This window comes from Betta splendens, chromosome 4, assembly GCF_900634795.4.
Source record: "Betta splendens chromosome 4, fBetSpl5.4, whole genome shotgun sequence".
Taxonomy (NCBI): domain Eukaryota; kingdom Metazoa; phylum Chordata; class Actinopteri; order Anabantiformes; family Osphronemidae; genus Betta; species Betta splendens.
In genome coordinates this window covers 12,149,073-12,173,146 of record NC_040884.2, presented here as the reverse complement: position 1 = coordinate 12,173,146, position 24,074 = coordinate 12,149,073, and the positions used below count along the sequence as shown (strand labels likewise).

The 24,074-nt window shown below is 47.5% G+C and overlaps 4 protein-coding genes across 9 annotated transcripts; 2 read left to right on the top strand and 2 right to left on the bottom strand.

The window, feature by feature from the left end:
* Positions 1 to 573: 573 nt before the first annotated feature.
* Positions 574 to 5,362, bottom strand: fam168b (family with sequence similarity 168 member B). 5 transcript variants are annotated; one of them, XM_041070461.2, is made up of 7 exons: positions 5,200 to 5,362; positions 3,762 to 3,853; positions 3,548 to 3,664; positions 2,710 to 2,852; positions 2,421 to 2,619; positions 2,067 to 2,189; positions 574 to 1,970 (listed from the first exon to the last, which is right to left on the bottom strand). In XM_041070461.2, the coding sequence occupies exons 2-6, from the start codon at positions 3,829 to 3,831 to the stop codon at positions 2,077 to 2,079; spliced, it is 642 nt and encodes a 213-aa protein (XP_040926395.1). In that variant the 5' UTR covers positions 3,832 to 3,853; positions 5,200 to 5,362; the 3' UTR covers positions 574 to 1,970; positions 2,067 to 2,076. The 5 variants fall into 5 exon arrangements, with proteins under 5 accessions (XP_040926395.1, XP_055364003.1, XP_029004005.1 ...); XM_055508028.1 differs by having other exon boundaries at positions 574 to 1,251; positions 3,762 to 3,840; positions 5,200 to 5,361; XM_029148172.3 differs by having other exon boundaries at positions 3,762 to 3,840; positions 5,200 to 5,357.
* Positions 5,068 to 8,365, top strand: fbxo45 (F-box protein 45). 2 transcript variants are annotated; one of them, XM_029148171.3, is made up of 4 exons: positions 5,068 to 5,201; positions 5,963 to 6,337; positions 7,003 to 7,359; positions 7,434 to 8,365. In XM_029148171.3, exons 2-4 carry the CDS (start codon positions 6,011 to 6,013, stop codon positions 7,617 to 7,619), a joined length of 870 nt encoding a protein of 289 aa, XP_029004004.1. In that variant the 5' UTR covers positions 5,068 to 5,201; positions 5,963 to 6,010; the 3' UTR covers positions 7,620 to 8,365. The 2 variants fall into 2 exon arrangements, with proteins under 2 accessions (XP_029004004.1, XP_029004002.1); XM_029148169.3 differs by lacking the exon at positions 5,068 to 5,201 and adding an exon at positions 5,536 to 5,864.
* Positions 8,366 to 10,237: 1,872 nt separating this feature from the next.
* nrros (negative regulator of reactive oxygen species) lies at positions 10,238 to 14,210 on the top strand. Its single transcript, XM_029149187.3, has 3 exons — positions 10,238 to 10,585; positions 11,578 to 11,729; positions 12,200 to 14,210. Exons 2-3 carry the CDS (start codon positions 11,628 to 11,630, stop codon positions 14,141 to 14,143), a joined length of 2,046 nt encoding a protein of 681 aa, XP_029005020.1. The 5' UTR covers positions 10,238 to 10,585; positions 11,578 to 11,627; the 3' UTR covers positions 14,144 to 14,210.
* Positions 14,211 to 16,712: 2,502 nt separating this feature from the next.
* LOC114853659 (endophilin-B1-like) lies at positions 16,713 to 23,465 on the bottom strand. Its single transcript, XM_029147293.3, has 9 exons — positions 23,211 to 23,465; positions 22,630 to 22,771; positions 22,010 to 22,138; positions 21,345 to 21,478; positions 21,055 to 21,147; positions 19,020 to 19,109; positions 18,506 to 18,606; positions 17,937 to 18,171; positions 16,713 to 17,581 (listed from the first exon to the last, which is right to left on the bottom strand). The coding sequence occupies exons 1-9, from the start codon at positions 23,271 to 23,273 to the stop codon at positions 17,474 to 17,476; spliced, it is 1,095 nt and encodes a 364-aa protein (XP_029003126.1). The 5' UTR covers positions 23,274 to 23,465; the 3' UTR covers positions 16,713 to 17,473.
* Between the last annotated feature and the right edge of the window lie 609 nt (positions 23,466 to 24,074).

Sequence of the window (24,074 nt, the reverse complement as noted above, 5' to 3'; positions counted from 1 at the left end):
TGAAGATTTGAAAAGTCTCTCTATTAGTTTCATTTGGAACAAATGGTTAAAAAACTTTAAAAAGGGCAAACTGATACTTCATGTTTTCAGTGAGCAGATACTAACGCTACCAACTGTTTATGTTTTCTCTTCACTGCCCCTCATCCCAACCAGTCGAGGCAGATGTCCTATTGCTGCTTAGGGGCATTTGCAGTGTTTTCTGTATATTTCTCTATAAATGTATTGTATAGCATCTTGAAAGCCTTGAACATACATGTTAAAGTGCATTGATGTCAATTCTGATTAAAAAAGACAAATAAAATGGATTCAGCTGAGACTGCAAAATGTTTAAATGTTCCAGGTACATTCTCTTTTTATCTTTTATCTGCACTGACATTCATACATTATACATGTACAGTGGTTCGGAAGACACTGGGTTGTGTTGAATCCTACAATTGATTGTGGGGGTAACAATGGATGAAAAAGTATGCTAGTAAAATATAAAAAAATATAAAAACTATATAAAAATCAACATTGGAACGACAGAGATTGTCCCACTTGCAAATGCTGCTAACACAATATAGAAAACAATAATTATTCTTATATTTGTTTTTATTTTTGGTCTCTTTAGAATACAAAACAGGAACCAAAATCACAAAAATAACAATTACAAAACAGAATTTTAACTGAGATGACTGAGGCAACATAGAAAAGCATGTATCAAACAGAGATACTGTCGGGTTAGCCTGGAACCTTGAGGTAAAACAACAAGCAATGTCAGAGGGTCTGGTGTCTCTGTAGACTGGTTTGAGTTAGTGCCTTTATTCAGTAGTGCTAATCACTAAGAGATGAACTAGATCATAATGTAGTGCTTTAGGCCTACAAGAAGGACAGACTTGTTTACAATTTAAAATATGGTGCTGCCACCACCTTTAATGTTTTTAATTTCAGTCCTCTGCCTCTCTCTCTTTCGTTCAACACACACACACACACACACACACACACACACACACACACACACACACACACACACACACACACACACACACACACACACACACACACACACACACACACACACACACACACACACACACACACACACACACACACACACACACACACACACACACACACACACACACACACACACACACACACACACACACACACACACACGTCAATTTCCACAACCTTTAAATGAAAACACTGGATGATTGAGTGGTGGAATGTCGTCACTCTGAGGCACAAACCCAAAGACCCATCTTTTTCCTAAAATACAAAAAGAATGGACAGAACTAATTCATATGCTGCATCACTGACAGAAACAACAAAACCTTAGCGTCACTTACCAAAACACAAAGCAATGAAAATAGTACTGGTTAGTTAGTCTGCACTTGGATGTGCAGGTATGTTTTTGCATGTACAAATGTTTTTTGTCTTGTTTTCACATTTAAGACATGGTCACTGGTGATTCAGCATTGCAGATTATTACTATTTTTTAGTTCCTTTGGATGTGTGCCTTTTCTTGATTTTGCATCTGTCACAGCAGGTAAGTTGAGCTAGCATTACTTCATATATCTATATATACACATGCATTCAACATCATATGTGTCCTCCCGAGTTTAAAAAAAAAAATCTCCCTTTTCTCCATGTAAGACTTTAAGCTATAAAAACCTGCATGACAGTCACAAGAAGAGTTTGCATGGAGGCTTTGCTGTTTATATGTGAGATATGCAGCAGGCTGTCGAGGTGCTGGCGCTGGGGGTGATTGGTGTAGGATGCAGCCTTGTTCCATTAAGAGGGGGTGGTGGGAATGGGCCTATTCTTCACCCCCACTCTCTGAATTGGCCTTTTTCTATGTAGTTGAGTTTTAGATTCACATTATGCTGGAAGAAGAGTAACTGGCGGCAGACGCTGACAGAGCAGCTCTTCGCCAATAGCAAAAAACACTGGAGTAGAGAGTGAATGCATATCTACTGTCCCCTGACCTGGAGAGAGAGCAACATGTAGGAGTGGTGCGTTTAGAACAGCAGGTGCCTTTAGTCAACGTTATTCTGCTTAACGTGTCCGTGCATCATACTCACAATTCCCTATTCACCACTGAGGGGGAACATAGCTATAGCTGGGTGTGCCAGGAGGCCGGTAAGTGGCCATGGACACTGGGTGGGGGGCAACAGGAGCTGGTGATGGGGTTGTCAGCAGGGTTCCTGAGAAGCAGCACCAACAGAATAACCTCAGAATCTCACATTTCTATTCGTTTTACAGTGGATAGGTGGTTTTAGTTTTGTATATGTTTACATGACGGTGAGATTAAATCAGCCTGAGTGTTGTAGCATGTTCAGAAAACACTAGCGTGCGTATAATTTCTATTTCTATCTATTAATGTGTATATACATGTATATACTGTAAAATAACCTGGACAAAACATTTGGGCTCACCAGCTGACATGGCCATAGTTGTGCCAGCTACCATTCCCATGGCAACACCATTGGGGCGGGGAGGAGGGATGGGCGGGGCATACATGGCTGCTGGCATCCCATTTGGCTGGACCACTGTCGTGTGATGAATAACGTGGGGTGGCGCAGCGTACAGCGGCTGTGTGTAGTAAGCCCCTTGTTGTTGTGATGGTATTAATGCCTGAATCAAAGAGCACAACGGCATATAAATCAGACAAACCAGACTCAACCTTCAATGCCTTTAGTTCTTTGCCTGCACAGCTGTACTGACCTGTGCATAGGGGTTCTGTTGCGGGTAGGTGCTCCTGACAGGGTAAACAGCAGCTTGGTAGGGGTTGGGTGAGGTGGAGTATGGTGGGACAGTCCCCGTGTTAGGAGAGCAGGACATTTTGAAAGGAGTGCCTGGAGCATAGCCTGGAGCAGGAATAACAACAACCTTGACATTAGTGTTGCCAGTTTTCAAATGTGCGCTCCCTTCCAGTTACTGGCAGTCAGCTGGAACCACTGGATTGGATCAGTGGATCAAATTAGATTTGTTATCAGTAGAATGCTGTGAAGGATTTGCAGCATATGGGCAGTTTATGAAAGAAAGAAAACAAACTAAAAAATACATATTATACAACAACTGGTTCCCTCAGTCTAGTCTAAGGTCTTGATATCATATTTCAGTTCATGTCTGCAGACTCAAGCTTTACCTTAGTAAACAAATCTCTGTCTCAACACCCACATGTGCACCATCAGCAAGTAGTTAGGTGCCCACTTGTGTGAGACATCTCAGGTAATTTCCCAAGGTCCCACTAAGACTGTAGCATGTGGAGGTTTAATGAGAGCAGGCTGTGACAAACATGAGCATGATGGCATCCTTCCACTCCACAGGTGCAAATAATGTACAAATACGTCTGTCTCCGTGTGATAACCAGAATGTTGTTAATATTTTCTGGAGTGGGAATAATTAGTAGTCATATGATTTTTCTTTATTCTTGGCTGGTTTCATTCGTTCCTAATTTAAGCAAGGGTAATTTAACACATTACTATTATCTTCAAGTAATTTGAAGTTCTATCCCATAATATTCTTACAGATGATATACTTTTATGTGCAGTGCTTTAACCTCCAGTGAGTTGCATTAGAACATCCACATTACCGCTGGGGAACGCAGGGTTCGCTCCTGCGTAGACGCTGGGGGTGTACGCTGGGGCAGCTGCCGCGTAGCCAACGGGGAATCCAGCTGCCAGGGTGGAAACAAACCCAAAACAAATCAGTACTCATTAAAACGGCTCATTTTTAGAAAAAAATAATAAATTGCATTAAATACACGTAATTACCTGGGTAGCTTATACCCTTACTGTTGGCGAAGGGAACCCCTGTTGGCGCAGGGCTGTACACAGGATTCATGGTGTTTTCCTACACACAAATACTGCATTAAAAAAAGCACACACACAACATCAGCTGCATCGAGCAAAGTATTGTGTCATCTATTTCCTCACAATGCTCTAATTTCTATATACAGTAAACAAATTCTAAAATCATAGCAGTGAATGGTGCTTTTCCCAATTTTTACACATTGTCCAATTAATTCAGATATAATATCATTTTTGCACATTAAACTGCGTACAGTACATCAACAAATAACAAAGGTATTGTATATCACGGATCAGAACGGTAAGTTGTGTTTTAAACATGACATAACGATTTGGGATGAAGAGCATCAAGAGGTCGAGGCTTCTCCATTTGTCCATGTTGGTGACCTTGTGTTCTGAAGAACGTAAGACTGCAATACAGAGCTGAACTCGGTGTGAAGTGGGGGAAATAAAGGTGCAGGTCGCACGCAGCAGGTCGCCGCCCGCTGTGCTGCCCTCTAGCGCTGCGCACGCGGCCGCCACCGGACCACAACATCACTCAAACTCCCGTCCTCCAATAACTCATCTCACTGTAAACCTGAACGGCCTCGGCGTGGTCTACAGAGAATGTTAAAAACACCGTAGTGCTTCTAATAGTTTGACTTTGGATGAAATCCAGCGCGGGACCCAAAATGGATTTATTGCTGCAGTTTATTGTTTTTAAATCCAAATGTGACGCATGAAAACATGTGGTTGAGCCTGTGCAGCGGAACTCAAGGCGTGTGTGACAGAGACGCATCAGTTCCTTCCAGCTACATTTGAGCCACGACGCTGCTCATTTTGACACATTCCGTTCTTTATTGCGTTTTAGTTCATGCGCGTTTTGATTCGGGACAAAGCGGGTATTTACGTTACGTTTAGAACGTCATGGTAATGAAACTGATTCGCATCACCACGGTAATAAATGTGGTATAAATACAAGAAAGCAAGCACGGCATGACAACAAGAACAACAAAGTTGTTGAGTTCCAACCGCCCGTGACAGAATTTTTCTTCTCGAGGGTGACGTTATGTTTCAAAAATAAAGATGGCACCTGTAAGTGGAAGAATTTTAAAGGTGAACGCGGCGGGGCTTTGTTCCATTAGCTAGCTTAGCTCGCGCGCGTCTCTGGCGGCCCCGCGTGCGTTTAGCGGACCGTGTTCGTCCCCGCGGCTCGGTTCCGACGTCCACGCCGACCCGCTGGGCACCTGTCTGACCGCGGCAAACCGCCGGCCTGTCCCCGGACAGCGCACGCACACAGACGGGGGGCAGCTTGTCAACAGGCCGCACGGCACAGGAGGCAGCGCTGCCCCGCAGACCCGCCCGCCCGGAGCCCGCGGACGGAGACCGGAGCCCGTCAGTCCAACAGCGGCCGATAACTTACAGGTAACGCGTCTGACCGTCCCGTGGCCCTCTGCTGTTTAATCAAACGAGGCTAGCTGATGTTTTGCTCCCAGATGCTTTGCTGAACTCTTTTGAGCACCGCGCGTCACTTCCGAATAGCGTCACGTGGTCTGCCAATAATAAATACTGCATTTCTTTAAAAAGCTCGGTTTCGGCTTGAATACCGAGTCGTTTTACTCTTTGCATTAAACATTGTTTTGAAATTTGAATTTACCGTTTGTGAATTATTGGAATAAAAATGGCGTAACGGGTCAGAGAACACGTTAATTTTTTAAAATCTAAATAAACTCAGTTTTACTCACTGCTTTTGAATGTAATTTTGTTTGTTTGTTTTTATTTGAACACTTTAACGTAGTCGTCTTTATGTTCAATATTATGTCACTGCGTCTGTAGCAGCTCTGAGCTCATTATCATGTCCGCTCTGCGGTCCTTGCAGGGACTAAAATATATTGCACTTGAAAATGCACTTTTCATCAGAAGACAACGCGTGAATGTTAAACCTATTATCTCTATTTTATCATCATATGAAACCAATACCTTTACACTTTATTCTGTGCGCCTCTTTAACATCTACGCTGGTACCACGTTCTTTGCTCTTCTAGGACCTTGACGCATCGTCTCCATTCAGCGATTGAACGGGGAAGAGTAGGCTCTGCACTGTTGTGGTTTTAGCGACCTGTGTGCGGGTTTATGGGTAAAATGTCGCTATTTCGCTTGTGTTAACAACCATTCTTCGGTGTAAGGTGAGACTATTCCTTCGCCTGGCGACGTCGGCGAAGAGCAGGGCTGTAATGTCCGGAGCGGCCGGTGGAGGAGGGGGCTCCTCCTGCCTCGGCGCCGCAGCGGCAGCCAGTTGCAGCTCCGCCGGCTCTCCCTACGCCGCCGCGGCCGGAGGAGGCGCGGGGGTGGCCGGGAGGCTGCCGGCGCGGGTCCTGGAGCACGTCTTCTCCTACCTGGAGCTGTCCGACCTCATGCGCTGCTCGCTGGTCTGCTGGCACTGGAACAACATCCTGGCGGATGAAAACAGCGAGGTGTGGCGCAGCCTCTGCACTCGGACACTGAGCGACGAGGCTCTGCGGTCTGACATCCTGTGCAACCTGCTCACCTACAGGGGGAAGGTGGGTCCCGCGGCGCGGGGCGGCGCGGCTCGGTTCGGTTCGGTTCTGCCTCGGCGGAGAGAACGATCAATGAGCCACAACCTCGGGCTGATTGGTACTATTTGTTCAGAAACGTGACTGATTACACAACCGAATCGGGGTCAGTTCGCTGGATCTAGTGCGACCCCACTGATGATCTATTGTTAGAAACTGAAAACAATATTGGGTACATTGAAACCTTAGTAATTGTTTGTTGAATAACGACGTGCTTTATATGCAGGGAAATTCAAAAAGCAACACTGAGGCACTGTTTGTAGGAATACTTTCACTACTGCTACTTTACTCTGGGTTTCTTAGTTTATGTTGAAAAGTGCTCAGCTAGTTTCCAGTGTTTCTGCCTCTGGTTGCTTGAAAAATGTGCTGAATGGGCAAAAGCCCTCTGTGCTATGCTCCTCTGCTCAGTCTGAGCATATGGAGCTAGAAGACACAGTTAATCTTTTGAACAGAAAGAATAGGGCTCAACTCTTCTCTGTACAATTAAAGTACCTATAAGTTCAGGAATTGCAAAACAACTTACAGAAGCTTTGTTTTGTAAAGGCCTAAATAGCAGCACACTGTGTCAAAGTCTTTGGTTTTTTTTCATCACCACAGTTGTAAAGCAACAGGCATTTTCCTGTCGTCCACAGCTCAAGGCCTTCCAGTTCGCCCTGAGCTCCCACGACTGCTCCCGTAACGTCTACGTGAAGAAGAACGGCTTCACCCTGCACCGCAACCCCATCGCCCAGAGCACCGATGGCGCCCGTGGCAAGATTGGCTTCTCCGAGGGGCGCCACGCCTGGGAGATCTGGTGGGAGGGCCCCCTGGGCACCGTGGCGGTGATCGGCATCGCCACCAAGCGCGCGGCGATGCAGTGCCAGGGGTACGTGGCCCTGCTGGGCAGCGACGACCAGAGCTGGGGCTGGAACCTGGTGGACAACAACCTGCTTCATAACGGAGAGGTTAATGGAAACTTCCCACAGTGTAATAACGCTCCCAAATACCAGGTAAGAGCCGTGCGCTGCGTTTCCCCGTTGCTTTTGGCACATGTGTAACTCACCGCTCAATCGTTTGTCCACAGATCGGAGAGAGAATACGAGTGATCCTAGACATGGACGACAAGACGCTGGCTTTCGAGAGGGGGTTTGAGTTTCTCGGCGTGGCGTTCCGTGGACTGCCCAAGGCCTGCCTGTTCCCCGCCGTCTCAGCTGTGTACGGCAACACTGAGGTCACCATGGTGTACCTGGGGAAACCCCTGGACGGCTGACGGCGGAACCACGCGCGCAGTTTAAGCTAACGGGCCGCCAGCGAGCGCAGGACTCGTCTGTCGGCGAGGTGCCAACCGTGTTTGTCGCACTGTGTCAAAAGGTTTTGGAGGCTGAGAGGCCGCGTTTGATTCATCGCAGAATAACTCTAGTCACACACACGAGGAGAACTGTGGGCATTTCTACTACCGCTCAACATGAAGTCAGGATGAGACCGGACTGGGTGGGGACTGGAAGTGTCCACTTTTAAAGTTCAGCTGCTGGACTATTTTATTTTACAGGACATCACAGAATTTGATATGATTCGGGCAGTTACTTGAGATTTTATGTCTGTTCAATTGCAGCCAACCTGTGAACTGTGGCAAATACTTTAAAACACCATTTTATTCAGTGTAACAGTAGTTGTTATGAATTGCTGCCTGTTGTATGAGTTAACGGATCAACAGTTGAACTATAGCTTATGACTGGGTTCCGTTGTTCTGAGGACAAACTGACGTGATCTGATGTTGTATTTTCCAATAGAGGACGTGCAGACCAGTTGTCATGCATGTGTGTAGATAGTGGGTCTGAAACAACAAGCTCATCAGTAACATTGACAGCTATTCCCGTATCATGTTAATGTCTGTCCTTTTTAATGTGCTACGTAGTATTACACACTATTTATTTCATGGTTTTATCTATGGTACTATAGATACTGTATGACTATAAGGCCGGTAAATAAAGTCTACATGGTGCCACTCTTAGGAAACCTATTTTTGTGTTAAAAAGGCTAACATCAAACTTTGAAACGTTTAAAATATGAGGTTCATATCAAACATGAGCAGAACTTTATTTGACAACAGTGGTGTCATCATGGAAATAGTGAAATAGTTTGATGACACTGTCATAGACACAGTAGCAGTATTTAGTAACAAAATAGAATATTTGCTATAGTACCATTTAGTAAACACCTGAATAGGCAGGTAAGTGGTTGGTATGAGCCCTCCTGTATAACGACAACAAAACTATTTGTCCTGGTAAAAGTCTGCTAAACAGCGCCACCGTGTGATCCAAGGCTGTAATGACACAAATAACCTTCGTCAACAGAGTTGACACAAAACGGGACGTTACATTTACAAACCAGGTCAAGTGAAAGTTAAGAGTGATTATATGTTAGGTTTGTTCAAATAATTAATCAAATTCACAATAATAAGGATTATATATAGTAACAACTCGAAATTCTAAAATATATTCTAAAATAGAATAATAAGTAAAAAAACATCAGTTAGGACATAAGAACTTTCTTGTTTCGCATTCAAACGATGGGATATAAGATAGGGATGAAAATGATCTGTGCATCCTGTTGTTTACCTCCGGAATCAGTTACATCTTATTTCCACAAGGGGCCACTAATGATCCTGTAAATGTTATGCAAATAGCTTCACACCACAGAAAAGTGTGGGCACGTGCAGTGTGAAACCTTAGGGGGAAAAGGTCCTCTTCTACATTATCTTTATTAATGTGGCATCCAGTATGTTTGTTTAAGCTGAGCTGTAGCATAGAAGGTTTAATGAGGCGTTCGTGTCAAAGGGATGAAGGACATTCGTGCGCGTGATGATGCGTTGGCTAACATCAGCCCACTTCACACATTCACGCCCCAACCTCTGCAGCATCTTCTCGGCTCTTGAAATAGAATCCTAATTTCCATGCGGTACCATGTGAGAAGCCTCAAATAGGCATCACATCCCGAAATGGACAGAGAAAAAGTTCCTACATTTGACCTTTGGCTACAGCTGAAGTCAGTGGCAGTAACACAACACACCAATGCAGAGCCCTGGCTTCATGGCACGGAGGCCGTTACCTGCACAGGTGCCTGTATATTGGTCTGCTAATCAAGCATTTTGTGATTCATTGGAACCCCCGAAAGAAATTTCTCTTCCTTCTTATTGGTGACCCATTTTATGCTGTTGTCACTGTTCTGAAGCAACATCTCCTGTATGAGTGACACGTAATGTAACATACAGTCTGTTCACACATTCATTATAGCTTTGGACTTGAGTTTACCAAACTCAAACACAATGCTGAGAGTTGAACACAACTATGCTTCAGGTTCAGCACAAACCTTTGCCATTAAATAAATCCTGTTGCCACATAAACGTAACAAAGTCAGAAGTGAGAGCTAGAGATGTGCAAAAACAGGAAGGAATCACTAACAAATCAGGCCTCCAAGGACGGCATCGTCACTTCCTGATTCCTAATTCCCCATTGTTGTCCCCATGGGTGACTGCTGAGAAGACTCAAGCTTAAAAGTGGAGCTGAACACAGGATGGGCCTCGATGGGGCCCCTCAGCATCCTGACACCAACAGACTGTCCCCTCGCCCGGTGCCTGTCGCTGGGCTCTGACGTCGCTCGGCGTCCGTCACCCGTGCCGACGATCGCCCCGTGCGATGCTGCTTTGCGTCGGGGCGGACGTGGCCCTTCTGAACGGCGCCACGCACACGGAGCCGAGCGTGGCAGTGTGTTTCGTAAGGGCTGATGCAGTGACAGGCCAAAAGATCAGACAGGAAGGGCGTGTGTGTACAGTGGTTTCCTCTTTACTAGCTTGGCTGATCAGAACGAGCAGAGGGTGTGATGGGTGTGTTCTCGTTGGGTTTTTGTGGTAGCAGCTACCAACCTTCGTTGCCTGAACAACAACTCCACCGTCGTATCATTGTGAGGGGGTGGGGGGGAGTGCAGCGCTGGTTGAAAGCTGTAGAGCCTGCACTCGCCTTCCTGTGGCCCCCGGCTTGAGAACCGCTTTCTGATTGCAGCCTGTCCATGTGACTAGGCTTCCGTTGCCTGCCTGCTTCCGTGAATAGTAAAGAGAAGCATCAGTGCTGCGCCGCGAGCGGAGGACGCCAGGCAGCTCGGCACCGTGTGCGACGCAACAGCGATCGGGTCAGGGGAGCGCGCGCCAGGGGCCCGGGACCCCCGCAGCCGCCCACCAGAGTAAGTACCGACGCCCCCGGTCCACTGTGCAGCTGCACGGGGCCGTGCAAACGCGCCTCTTTGAAACGAGCAGGGATGAAATCCAGCGTGTTTGCTGTTGGTGCTGTGTGAACGCGTCAGTGACCGAGGCGCCGTTGCAGGAGATGTCACAGAGGTTCTTCTCAGAGGAATGTGCTCGTGCAGTCGGGTGGTAACGTAGTAATGTGAAACCAGTAAAAGAAAAGCTGCACAGTGTCACTCAACTCAATCAGCTGCTTTTCTAACATTGTTTAGTTTAAATCCTGATTGTGACACTGATCCATATTGTGTATTTGCTCCACGTGAATTGTGTGTTTTTCTCTCAACCGAGCTGCTCCACATCCAGTAAGACTCAGAGCCGAGCAGCTACGCACTATCGTGTATTTATTAGATGCAGAGGGACCAGAATTAACATTGAATGAAGGGAAAAACACAGAGTAACAGAGTCGGCCTTGAGAAAAAAGCAAGAATGGTAAAATTTCACAATAGCATGCGAAGCAAGAAGGAAGACGGACGCTCCATCTTTGAATGCGTCACACAGCGGTTTGTATGAAATTGGGGAAATTTTACCAAAATGTCCAGCGTTGGTTCCTGAAATTAAACCAAGATATTATAGAGAAGCACCATGACCTCAGTACAACAGGTAATAAAATGGAAAATAATTGTGAAATATCTAGATAGAAAATGATTCCAACTTTTATATAAAGCTTTCTCTCAGGGTGAGTCACACCCAATAGAAAATGAAACGACGTCGAAGTCAAAAAATGAACTGGATGAACAATTCTCTCATGATTTTTAGCCATTTTCAAAACAAGTGTTCAAAATGTTTTCTCCGACTAAACTGCAGTATAAACACACCTCCTCGCCTGTGAGCAGCCATTTTCAGCCACTGATGGCTTTGAAGGATTCCACCATAAAAGCGTTCACTGTAGGGGTTTCGTGACTCCATTGAACCGACTTTTTTGTGCTTCCAGCGCCGACTCTCCTCACGCTGTGCCGTCCGCTCAGCAGTAAGGATGGTAAAATGCCGGTCCACGGGCCCACCCCCACCCTGCGGCGCCTGCTACCCCTATGGATAATCCTGACGGCCGCCTCCGGTCACCCGCAGCAGAGCCCGTGCCAGCTGGTAAAACCTCTTCCTTAGTCCGACTGCAGCAAAGGTTTTAGTCGTATCATCATATAATCTGAAACCGCATGTGTGAAGTTACTGAAAATGTCATATGTTGTACACGCTGACGTTGCACCTCGCGCCTCTAGAATGGACGGAGCGTTTACCAAGTGCTCTGTCAGGCTTCATGTTCTTTCTGTCAGAACTCCAATACATTAGCTGCACAATCGCCGTGGGAAGACAGGGAGAAGTCTCCTTTATGATGTCGCACATACGTCTTAAATGCGCATAATTAGGCAATAAAGGTCACTTCTCCCCCGCGTCGCGTGAAACCTGGCATCCAGAACACACTGATATGTAGATTAGTGCGTTGTGGGTCGGGCCTGATGCCGCGTCTCTGGACATGAAACGCTGCTCTGATGAGTCACGGCGACAACCAGACGACTGTTGCGTAAAAAGCCCCGTGGGGTCTGTGCTTCTGTCTGCAGATCCAGAGAACGGCGCTGTGCGGCGGCGGCCGGCTCTCCTCGGTGCCTCCGGGGCTGCCGGACAACACCGAGGAGCTGCAGCTCAACTACAACCACATCCAGACACTACAGGACGGCGCCGTGGCCCGTTACCCCGCACTAAAGACCCTCAGCTTAGCCTGCAATCGTTTACAGAGACTAGAATCAAACGCCTTCCGAGACTCGGAATTGTTGGAAAGTTTAAATCTGGCCAATAACGAGCTTTACGTCGGCTACGAAGAAAGCGGCGCTGCATTAAAGCGGCTGCCGGGCCTCCGGGCGCTGGACCTGTCCGAGAACAAGCTCCAGGACGAGATGGCGGCCGTGCTCCTGCAGAACCTGTCGTCCGTGGAGTACCTCAACCTGTCCGGGAACCTGCTGCAGCGGCTGGACGAGGCCTCGCTCCGGGACCTCCAGCAGCTCAGGGAGCTGGACCTGCAGAGGAACCTGCTGTTCGAGCTGGACGACGCCTTCAGGGGCAGCGCCAGGCTGCAGCGCCTCAACCTGGCCTTCAACTCCCTGCTCTGCCTGGTGGACTTCGACATGGCCCAGCTGCAGGTGCTGAACGCCAGCCACAACTCCATCGAGTGGTTCATCTCCAAGCCGGACGCCAACGACACCTTCCTGCTGGAGACGCTGGACCTCTCCGACAACCGCCTGCTCTTCTTCCCGTTCCTGCCGGACCGCAGCCGCCTGCGCAACCTCTACCTGTCGCACAACGCCATCCGCTTCTACGAACGCTCGGCGGCCAACGCCACCGCCACGGTGGAGTTCTACAACCTGAGGGGGCACGCGGGCAACGTGACGGCCCAGCTGTGGAACGACAGCCTCCAGGGCGACGTCTCGTCCCTGGAGGTCCTGGACCTGGCGGGGAACCAGGTGGACTACCTGCCGCGGGGCTTCGGCGCCAGCATGCCCGCGCTGTCCCGGCTGCGGCTGCGCGCCAACTGCCTGCGGAGCCTCAACCTGACGTCGGAGCGCTTCCCCGGCAGCCTGCACGAGCTGGACGTCAGCGGCAACCGGCTCGGCGGCGTGGTCGCCGACGCCGGCTCGCTCGGCGCCCTCGGCAACCTGACGTACGTCAACCTGAGCGCCAACCGCCTGCAGCGGCTGCCCGCGCGGCTCTTCCCCTCGCTGCCGAGCCTCAGGACCGTGGACCTCAGCTTCAACGGCATCCGCATCTGTTTCCCCGAGGAGGCCGAGGTCCGGACGGAGGCCCCGTCGCCCTGCGTGGACTGGAGATCCGTCGGGTCCCTGAAGCAGCTGCACCTCCGGGGCTGCGGCATCAGGGTGGTTCCCTCGGCTGCGTTCGCAGGGTTGAAGCTGACGCACCTGGAGCTGTCTGACAACCCGGGACTCGTCGTCCAGCAGTCGATGGGAGACCTCGGCAGAACCCTACAGCACCTCGGCTTAGGAAACACTCACATCCAAGACTTTGACTTCTCCCCCTTCCTACATTTGAAGTATTTAAACATTTCTGGGAACTTCCTGGCCCACCTCCCCCCGTCACTAACACATCTGGACCTGAGAGTGCTGGACGCCAGGGACAACCGCCTGTCCACCATCCCCTCGGACCAGGCCAGCGCCTTGGCTGCCAAGCTCCACCAGGTGTTCCTCACGGGAAACCCGTTCAACTGCTGCCAGAGCGAGTGGTTCGGGACCTTTAACGCAACAGAGACAGTCGATGTGGTTGGAAAATCCAACATCGAATGTGAAGATCACGTCCGCGTGACGCACAGGGTGGAGCTGCTGCAGCCCTTCCTGTGTGTGGATGAAGGTGGGGAGTCGGTCCTGTGGTACATCCTGCTTGTTCTTCCCATCTGTCTTTTTTTTCTGGTCATATCAATCCTTGTTCTCTTTAACCTCAAACCCAACATACTGCACAAATCTATCAAAAAGAAGTGTCTGAGGCCCACGTCTTACTGACGCTGCATGCTGACGCAGTACAATATGGAAATAAAGAGCATTGGCTCCACGAGCGTGCCCAAACTATCGCTTGCTTGCTGTTTCTGTGCGGTTCTGAGCCAGACCTCAGTCGTGATCCCCTGATGTAAAAATGTGGCTGCGTTGTTGTGGGACTGTGAGTGTGTGTGCGCGCGTGTGTGTGTGAACATATGCAGAAGTAATGTGATGCAAACTGTTGCTATAAGCAGCAGAGGAAACGTGAAATTTCCTGTTTTGCTAAGATGTGCACCAACTGCCCAGTGGTGTGTCAGAGAGGAGGGGTTTGAGGTTTCCTTCCCATCACCGAGGCGCCGATCAACTGAGCTGTGACTCTGAGTCCCAGCGTGAGGACAAAGCCACAGTGGATCACAATCTGCCGAGCACGTGGGAAATGTCACAAATGTCGAGCTGTGGGAATAAAATGATACTTGTACTTCAAATGTTACTTCAGAGGACGAGAGAGAGAGAGAGAGAGAGAGTGTGTGTGTGTGTGTGTGTGTGTGTGTGTGTGTGTGTGTGTGTGTGTGTGTGTGTGTGTGTGTGTGTGTGTGTGTGTGTGTGTGAGGCTGGTAGCTGTCAGAGTGCCGGAGGCCTAACCAGATAGTAACCAAAATACCGCTGTGGTGTTGATCAGGGTCATGGCGGTTGGAACACAAAAAGAGAAACTGTTGTGAAGCCTCGTTGGAGCTTATTATGTGCTGTTGACGCTGTCACCGCGCTGTCGCTCTGTGGAGCAGGGACCGGTGGCGGTCGGCCCGCTGGACAGAGGGTGAGACGGCGGAACATCTACCGGCAGCAGATGAGCTGCGATAAAGGATCGTTCCTCGTATCTCTACTAACCACAACTAAGTCCCGAGAACGGAGTGTGAACAGCGACCCGTCATTCGTTTCTCTGGTCTCGACTCCGAGGCGCCGCTGCCAGCAGATATGGGCTCCACGGCGTGAGCGGCTCGGTTTCGCTATGAAATGGAGACAAGCTGGCGACTCATCAGACGCACGAAGCGGAGGAGACGACCTGAAGGCGCTGGGGGACAACGGCAGCTGCTTGACCCACAGCAGTTTCATTTGGCCGACTCAGCTATTTTTGCTCGCTCAGAAGTTCGAAGGCGGCTGAAGTAAATAGGTCAGAAGCTCATTCGCACGGAGGGGCAGCGCGTGGGTCCATGGTCTGCGGCTCCGTCCTGAGAGTTGGGCTCAAGGTGACGGTCCGGGTCGCGCGTCCGCGTTGGCCCACGGCGCCGCCGCCGCCCTTAAAAAAGGCCTCGTTTCTTCCACGTTAATGCTTTGGTGAAAAGAGAAGTGAAATTCTGACAACGGGCACGACATTTTGCAGCGAGCAAATCTCGCTGCCGATTAGCGCCGCCGCTCGTCTCCGGCCATCAGATAAGCAGCAGTGCCTGACTTCAGGCTTAGCGACGCGCTGCTGTCTGCGCTTCCTTCTCCGCCTGTCGACAGCGAGTGAAGAGGAGCGGCCTGCCAGCGTGTTTCTGCAGCCGACCACACGGACAGACACAATAATAAGTGAACGCGGCTGATTCACGGGCGTTTGCACGCAGCCAGGGAAGACGAGGCGGTGAGAGGGGGAGCGTCGCGAGTTTGAATTGCTGCTGCATCTCGGTTATAATTAGAGCGATAAAGAGTTGGGAGCTCTGACTGAGCCTCTGTGGCGTCGCGGGGGCGGCGTTGGGCAGAATGTAGCGCCGATGGACGCGTGCCTTGTGCCGCATAAGCTGGAGTCCTGCAGGGCACAGGCCTCTCACTAAGGCAACAGTCAGCTTGCAAAACTCCACTTCCTCCTGAGCCTCTTCCTGCGCTGAAGCACGGACCGGCCGCTCGGCCGAGGACGTCCTGGCCGTTTTTTGCAGCAGCAGTCGTTTTCTGGGTAGACGTCGAGTGGTCCCAGGCTTCGAGCCGCGCGACGGGACAGGACGCGGGCCCTCAGGCCAGCGAACAGCACCAAGCTCCACTGGTGCTGGTGAATAGAGCTCAAAATACCACCCGACTCGCTGAGAGCTCCCCCGAGGCTCTCTAATTAAACACGAGGACGATGACACGCACGCTCTATTTTAGAAACAGCTTCAGAATGAAGATTGGGGAAGTTCCACACAAAGACTCAACGTGTGGCGTGAAGCAGTGAATAGTTTGGACGGTTGATGCTTATTCAATTTACTTGCTCATAACAGCTGCTGCTTGGTTGAAGTGTCTAATGAGTGGAGGAACATCTCTTCATCAAAGTCCAAAGCATATTTGAAGACTGACAAAAAATGGATTCTCTACATTTTCTAGCAGTTACAGTCCTAACCTTTCCGTGCTGGCTATTGTGTCTTTACTGTTTTTAACGAAGAAAACATAATCTAATAATCTATTGCATCTAAAACTAAAATTCTACTGAATTAGACAATGGATTCTCAGAACATCTACTAGTTTATTGCAGGCCGGTTATGTTGCCCTCTAGTGGCCGGAAGAAGTAGTGAAGGCCTGGGTCCAGTCTCACACTGGTACGTCACGTGCACTGGTCGGAATAAAATAAAAAATCTCCCAACAGACAAGAGACGTTTTGCTTTTTTAATGCACCAAGCTATATTTATTTTACAATTGCTCAGGTACACGGGAAACAAAAAGCTGTAACAATGTACAATAATCTCCCAGAAGGCGTTTTCTATGAGGAAGTCAAAGGGTTTATGGGATACTTTAAGGCACCAAATTGAAAACCAATGGAAATAAACATATCACAATTTATATATTTAGTTTTAAAATTATGATTTCTAGTTCATAATGGCCGTCTTCTTAATACAATGAGAAGACACTAGACCGACCATTTCAATACTGCTGTCAAACAAAAGTGTGAACGGTTTCAAAAGGCAGGTTGACGGTGACAGGCATTTAGTTTGTCAACGCACCGTTTGACCCACCATGATGTAAGGGATACTGTCAAAAGCAAAAAAAAAAAGTATTCAACTGATTCACTGAACTTATGAAGAGGCGAGAGAGTAAACTAATTAATTACAAAACTCAATTTTTACCATGTTACATCTCGGGAGATGTTCTGTCACATGTTGCATCAAACAGACACAGAAGCAGACATTAGAATCGTGCGGCAGCTAGCACACAAACACATGCACACACACCAGGGATCGGATCCACGTCCCTCCCTCCACTCAAATGTATTTATTCCATGAGGAATCTGCTAAAAGCGAAACGCCATCTTGTTTAACGCAGATAAAACTTTCTAAAATGCCAGAAGTGAAGAAGAAACATGCCTGTCCCTGCAACGCAATATAAATATGAAATCACAGCTGGTTACAGAGGGTCCTAGTTGAGCAGTTCCAGGTAGGTGATTGGCACTTTGCCTTTTTGGATGCCTCGCTCCCCCATCAACCAGTCAGAGTCCATGCCTGGAACGCTGCTGACTGTGATCACCTGAAAAACAGAGACACATTAAGTACATTCAATGGTATCACGTTTTCAAAGTTCCTTTCATTAGTGACAGAAGTCGTCTTTAAGGAAACATGTTTATGATGGAGAGGGGAAAACTGAAAAATGTTTCTCAATAAGACTGTTTGAGTTACATGAGGTGAGGCTGGAGCACTGTTACTTATCCACAGATCTATCATGAACAGATCAAGGCCTTTGTAAGAAAGTAAGTGGCTTCTATTCTGCCGAGGGCACAGAAATTGATGCAGGGCTACAAGACAACATCCAAATTGACTTAGATCAAACAAACATTAGTGACCACCACAGTTGGTCTGAAGCAGCAGCAGTGTTTCAGGCTGACCTCGTCAGCCAGCAGGGACAGCTCGCTGCTGCTGGCGGCGTCGTAGTCGTAGAGGACCCGGGCTTTGCGGCTGCCGTTGGAGCTGCGCAGCTCGCTGAAGCCGCCCGACGCCGTGGAGCTCCCGCTGCCGGCAGACACGCTGGGCAGCGAGGCCGAGACGGCGATGGTGGGCACGGAAATGCTGGCCCCGCCCGACACCGTCGACTGGTTGTTGTTCGAGAAGGATGACGGGAAACTGGTGAGAGGGCAAGGAAAGTGTGCATGATGAGCCGTTATCAGGGCTGCTGATTTCAACTTTAACTGAACTCCGCTTCTTTATCTCTCCCTCAAGGTGTTAGATAAAGAATGACTGTGAACTCATTCCTACTAACTGTTGTTGGCATTAGTCATTTCCCTCCATCAGACGGAGGGGGAAAAATATACACATCAGATTAACTAACCCCCATTCATTACACCTTTTGTTTACTGGAAACTCTGTGAGCTGAGTAAGGACTGAATGACTTGCAGAGTCAGATTGAACAAAATCGGTAGTTACTCAGGACAGAAATGGAAGGTGATGGGTACTTCACCTGCCCAGCTGCTTTTGGAGATCCACCATGTACTGGTAACTCTGTGCATAGTATGTAGTCTGGGCCTCCACAAAGTCATTCAGGCAGCGTAGGTGGTGTGCCTGGTTAAGACAAAGTAGGACAACAGAATTACAGCATGAACAAACAGAACTGCTGCTTTGCTTTATTATACATAAGATATTATTAGTCATCTTTATGTTTGTAAAAAAAAATGCCGTGAGGAGTACTGGAAGACTATCCTTGTCTGTCTGGAGGGAGGAAGATAAAGCAGCAGGATGAGACATTGGGCTAAATAACAAGTAACAGGAAAGGTCACATTTACTCCTACAAGTCTCGAAATAAACTAGTGATGTCACAGTGACTGCTAAACCTCTGCAGTGTGAAGGGAAAGGAAGACAGATGTTATCAGCTGGATTCAGGCACCACGTGCAGGGACATCCCCACCAGCCGTTTACTTGTTTAAATAAAAGGTAAGGCACATTGATATCACACACACACACACACAACCACATACATGTGTGCTGCTGACGCCTTCTAGCAGAAGCCGGGTGATTTCTGCCTGTCGGTCAAACTCGCTCTGGGTCATCCTCAACTCCTGCTCTGCCTGAGACAGGAGAAGCAGAAGTTACTGTTATAGGAACATCAGTATTGGAAATATTAGTAGAAAGTCCCATCAAAGTATATAAGTAGAGTGAATGAATAGGTTTCAGGCATGAGACTGCAGGGCGTTTTTCACCCCTAATAGGCAACATTGCAACAGACCATAAGCAAAGAAGAATAAAAATGAACAGATATGATGCCCCGCATGTGACTTCAGTGAGTAAGGACCAAGAAAGCAAAATAACTCAAGTATTACTACAATTTATAAGACAAAAGGGAAAAACATGGAATATAACAACAACAGGTGAAGTTTGTGTCCTGAGGAAATGTTTCCTTTTCCTCCTATTGAGCAAATGGATCGAGTATCGAACCTGCCGGAACAATGGCTGGTTGAGACTCGCTAGATGGATAAACATGTGTTTGGAGCGGAGACTGATGGGACAACAGAGTGAGGAGGAGGTTTGTTGTTCTGTGAGGTCGTACAGTGTGTGTGTGTGTGTGTGTGTGTGTGTGTGTGTGTGTGTGTGTGTGTGTGTGTGTGTGTGTGTGATGCAGCTCAGACACGGCTCCAGCGTTCCACTTACCTCTGCTGCTCCCTCGCTTTACATCTGCTGCTTGGCATTTTAAAAACAGTGACACAAAATTAGAGCTCCAGCAGCTGTGCGGCACAATTTAACACTGCGGGCAGTGGTGTGAGGCCGAGACAGAAACCACACGGATGACGCTGTCTGCGCTAATAGAGAATCAAATGCTTCACACAGGCGGACAGCGTCTTCATCAGAGACAAACACCGATGTTGATGGGTTAAGCACAAACTAGCGTTTACAGCCTGTGTTTAGGCAACATGCCCCTTTTTAGGAATTACTGTACCTGCTGTTGTCAGAACACACAGTCATGTGATTTTAATCACACCGGCAGACTGTCAACAGTCACTAGACACTATTTTATAGAATGAATATTGTGGGGTCGCAGGAATAACCTGGTTTACATTAATGTGGGAAAATGTGTCTATATACAGACTTCTTTATTCCTTTTCAATGTCATATTTTACAGCAATGGGACTTTGGTCAAGATGCTTTTTCTAATGTGCTCATGCATAAATTGACTGGACTAATGTCTATTTCTAGCTTTGTCACTACATTGAAGTGACGTTTTGCAGTAGAAAAGCCATCTGTTTTTACCAGTACACCCATAATTCCTCACTTCCCCCTGAAGGGTATCAGCTTTGATTTTCCTCTAGAAAACCTCAGCTCAGCACATTTGATCACCTCAGCTGGGCTTATTTAAGAAGTGCCCCACCTCGTGCTCACGTTCCACCAAAGCTGTGGAGTTCTCTACTCATCATGCTTTTACATAGGCATAAATCTGTGTCTAAATGTGGCCCTCTCACAAAGCTCAAATCAAAACGTTTGAAGAGGAACAGGGAGGATCCCTGAACCTGTTGAGGCAAGTTCAGTGAGAAATTTATAATTCAAGTTTGGGTCCTGTCAGATAGGTCCAACTTCAAAAAAACAACTGAAGCATTCAAATATTTGCGTTGTTAAACTTTCATGTGAAACTGATACGAGGGCATTGGGTTTGGTTTGGCTAGGAAAATAAAATATCCTTGCTGGGTTTGGGTCAGAAATGTCCACCACAGTCTAGTTAGAAGCACTAAAACTCTTTTCAAGTGAGACAGAGCAAGAAAAGCAAGTGCCTAAAAACAAGGAAGTCCAAACTTCCTAATTCTCATGTGACTATTTTGAAGTTACAAGAAATAAATGGTCAGTTTTGTGTTGTGTAACTGTGTGTGTCAGTCATGACTGGTGATACTTCAGACACAGGCTACGCCCAAGCACACCCCCACCGCGTCTAATGATTTCAGAGAAGAGAGATTTCTGACTAACTCTGGTCAATTATCAGCAGGAAAATAAACAAAGCAAGTTGCAGTTGTTTGCGTGTGTACTTACGACAGCTTTTGCGTCACCCATCCGGGCTTTCTTCGCTCTGGTTTTGGCTGCATCCAGATCCAGGCGTTTGACCTGGAGTAGCTTTCTTTCTTTCTGTACACAAATGATGATGCAATAAAAAAAAAAAATCAAAAAAGAAACTCTCACTATCTGAGGGATGTTTTTTATTTAGGACAAATGTGCTGTAACAGAATGTGAGCAACTGTTTATGACACAGACCAAACGTTTGAAAGAGTGAAAGTGATTTATACTCATACTGAATATTAGTAGATGCCAAGGATTTAACTCACCAGGATTGTTTTAAAATCGCCCTCAAGAAAGTTTCTGAATGGTGTCAGGAAGTTGATGGCAGCACTCTGGATGAACTCCCGCTCTGCGCCGCCAATCTGCTTCTCCGTCTCCCCGCATTTTATGAGAGCGTTTCCTGAAGCAGTCAACAGCACAAATAAAACTTCCAGTACAACAATGGACATGACACAGCACAGCAGCAACTCTAAGGTCTCAATACTTAGAAGATCCTACAGAAAACTAGCTGTAAGACTGACATGGTGAGCTCTGACAGTGGATGATAAGAGGTGATGCATTCAAGTGCCCTCTAATAACTGATGACAATCATTGACACAGTTTTATGAGCCTATGTTAAGGCTGATAATTTCCCACTTCTCCTACAGTCGACACATACAGTACTGCTATAGCTCTGGCCACACAAACAGTGCAAACATCATCACATTCCATAAATACATACAAGATGGTAAGATGACAGTAGCAATAAGTTGAACTCTAGTTTTATTTTTCGCCTGCCAGGTACATGTGCAGTCACTAAACAAGCGCCACAAACTAGCAGACTATTCATCAACCAGCTACTTTAACTTAAAATAAGAATTTCAAAGCCATCATTTCCCTGAATTCAGAGATCAGAGATTACATTCAAGTCATTGTTTGTCGGGTTGCTTACCGTAGGCAGTTCCAGGACCAAATTCATTTCCCGAATCAATCATAGACTGGCCCAGCAGCTCATGGCTGTTCAATCGTGTGGGGGCTTTCTTTTCTAGCTTCTCATAAAGGAATTCTTCTAGCCGGGCATCTGCAGATTGGAAGGAGAAAACTCAATTACAAAGTCATGAGACTACAGTGATGGGAGAGGCAAGGACAGTCAGCCCAAAAAGCCTGACTTAGATTTAGGAAGAAAAAAAAACCCAACCAACTTCTGTGTCACAGCTAACTGGACTACTCTGAGAACACTGAGAATCTGAGTTTACAAAGGCTGAGGAGCAAGACTGTAACAAGCAGCTGGCCCGTCTGTGTTTGTTGTGATACAGTGATGTGGCAGCATGGTGTGAATGGAGGAGGATGCACAGCTGAGCTTACAGACCTTCCACATACATAAGCTTTATAAACAACATCATGTAGAGAAGCGGAGTGGAGTCCCAGACTCTGTGACATATAAAATATGGAACTCGCTCCATGCAACAGCAAACTATTTAACAATGATTAGCAATGTAGGGGGTATTTGGTGACTTCCACTCTGTATAAAGGGAACATCTGCCCTCACTTCAGTACAGCGAGGGCTCTTACTCGGGTTGGGCTGTAGTAGGACCTCCGTCTGCTTCATGATCTTCTCTGTCCATTGCTTGGTGTTCTCAGCTCGGACCAGCAGCTGCTCCAGATGAGCGTCCAGCTCTGTCTTTTCAGCCTGGCCAAGCTTCTCTTCTGTGAACTGACAAAGGAAACAAGTGTTTGACTTAGGTGCTGCATATCGACGATAACGGGCCTAATGTGTCATGTAAATTATTTTACCGAGAGGTGCAAGATAACATTAGCAAGTCGGACAAATTAGCATCCAAACTGAACGTTATCTGCCATTTACTGATGATAAGTGCCTCTAATGGTTTGTGAGGCCTGCTTTAATAGATGAGCATTAAAGGAGAGCACTGTTAACGCTGACGCAGGCTGACACATCATCAGTACACTCTAAAGCTCTCATGTGGCTTATAACATCATTTTCTCTCGGATAATAACGCGCTTAATAAGAAACACAACACGCCAGGTAGCTTTAGCTGTTTAGCTAACATGAGTAGCAAGCTAAAGCTAAAGCTAAAGGGTCTGTCTGTGCTAGTTAACGGCTAACGTTGGTAGTCAACAACGGCCAGACTTACTTGTACCGCGCGGCTCAGGAAGGTACCGGCGTCTGCGGCTAACCGCTTAACGTTAAAATCCATAGCACGGCAGGAAAAAAATAAACACGCAATAGAAGTGTTGGTTCGTCGCAATCAAGCTGTCATCCCTGGTGAAAATGTCATTGAAGCAACTTTTTGTCGAAGTACCACCCAGCTGTTGGTTACAAAGATAGTATACGAGCAAGATGCTGCCTACTCCCAACCCACAGCTTGACGGAAATCACGCGCATGCGCACGGGAGGGCATTTCATACTCTACAATGAATAGAAAGGAACCAACCGATTTGTCTTCTCGCGGTAGTTCACACGCAGGCTATGAAAAAGCGAAGTGCATAGTTCGGCGTCTACAGTTGTCTGCTTTTACATACTTCATTTATAAACTGCCGCATTCATGTTCCGAGGAAACAGCGGAATCAGATTACGATTGAAGCGCCACAGGAGGGGCGAAGAAACGCGGGAAGACAGAGGCTGAACGTTCTGCACCACCATGCATGTCTATCTCTACGTCCGCCGCATGAGAGCGCGCGCAGCTCAAACTAAATCCCCCCGGACTGTGGTTCCTGACGCACCCACTAATTGTCACGTTCTCTTAGTAATGAAATATGGAAAGACAATTCAATAAAGCATTTGCTTATTATAACACACTTGATTCCGGTGTTGGTTTGTGTTGAAGTTTTCTCACTGACCATAAGAGGCGACTGCGGAAAGCAACTAGTTTCCGAGCCACGCAGACACTTTCTGTTAGTTTATTATGACGTACGTCGAACTCAAGAGGACTGAACGGCTCAACGTTCTAATAAAATCAATGTATTCATCTGCAGATATTAATCATTAAACATCTGCT

Coding starts and splice junctions, on each gene's coding strand:
- fam168b (XM_041070461.2), bottom strand. CDS start 3,831: ATGAATCCTGTGTACAGCCCTGCGCCAACAGGGGTTCCCTTCGCCAAC. Junction 3,665..3,761: donor TAAGGGTATAAGCTACCCAG/GTAATTACGTGT, acceptor CCACCCTGGCAG/CTGGATTCCCCGTTGGCTAC. Junction 2,620..2,709: donor AACAGAACCCCTATGCACAG/GTCAGTACAGCT, acceptor TCTTTGATTCAG/GCATTAATACCATCACAACA.
- fbxo45 (XM_029148171.3), top strand. CDS start 6,011: ATGTCCGGAGCGGCCGGTGGAGGAGGGGGCTCCTCCTGCCTCGGCGCC. Junction 6,338..7,002: donor TGCTCACCTACAGGGGGAAG/GTGGGTCCCGCG, acceptor TGTCGTCCACAG/CTCAAGGCCTTCCAGTTCGC. Junction 7,360..7,433: donor ATAACGCTCCCAAATACCAG/GTAAGAGCCGTG, acceptor GTTTGTCCACAG/ATCGGAGAGAGAATACGAGT.
- nrros (XM_029149187.3), top strand. CDS start 11,628: ATGCCGGTCCACGGGCCCACCCCCACCCTGCGGCGCCTGCTACCCCTA. Junction 11,730..12,199: donor AGCAGAGCCCGTGCCAGCTG/GTAAAACCTCTT, acceptor TTCTGTCTGCAG/ATCCAGAGAACGGCGCTGTG.
- LOC114853659 (XM_029147293.3), bottom strand. CDS start 23,273: ATGGATTTTAACGTTAAGCGGTTAGCCGCAGACGCCGGTACCTTCCTG. Junction 19,110..21,054: donor TGGGTGACGCAAAAGCTGTC/GTAAGTACACAC, acceptor CTCCTGTCTCAG/GCAGAGCAGGAGTTGAGGAT. Junction 17,582..17,936: donor TGTCCCTGCTGGCTGACGAG/GTCAGCCTGAAA, acceptor TCTGTTTTTCAG/GTGATCACAGTCAGCAGCGT.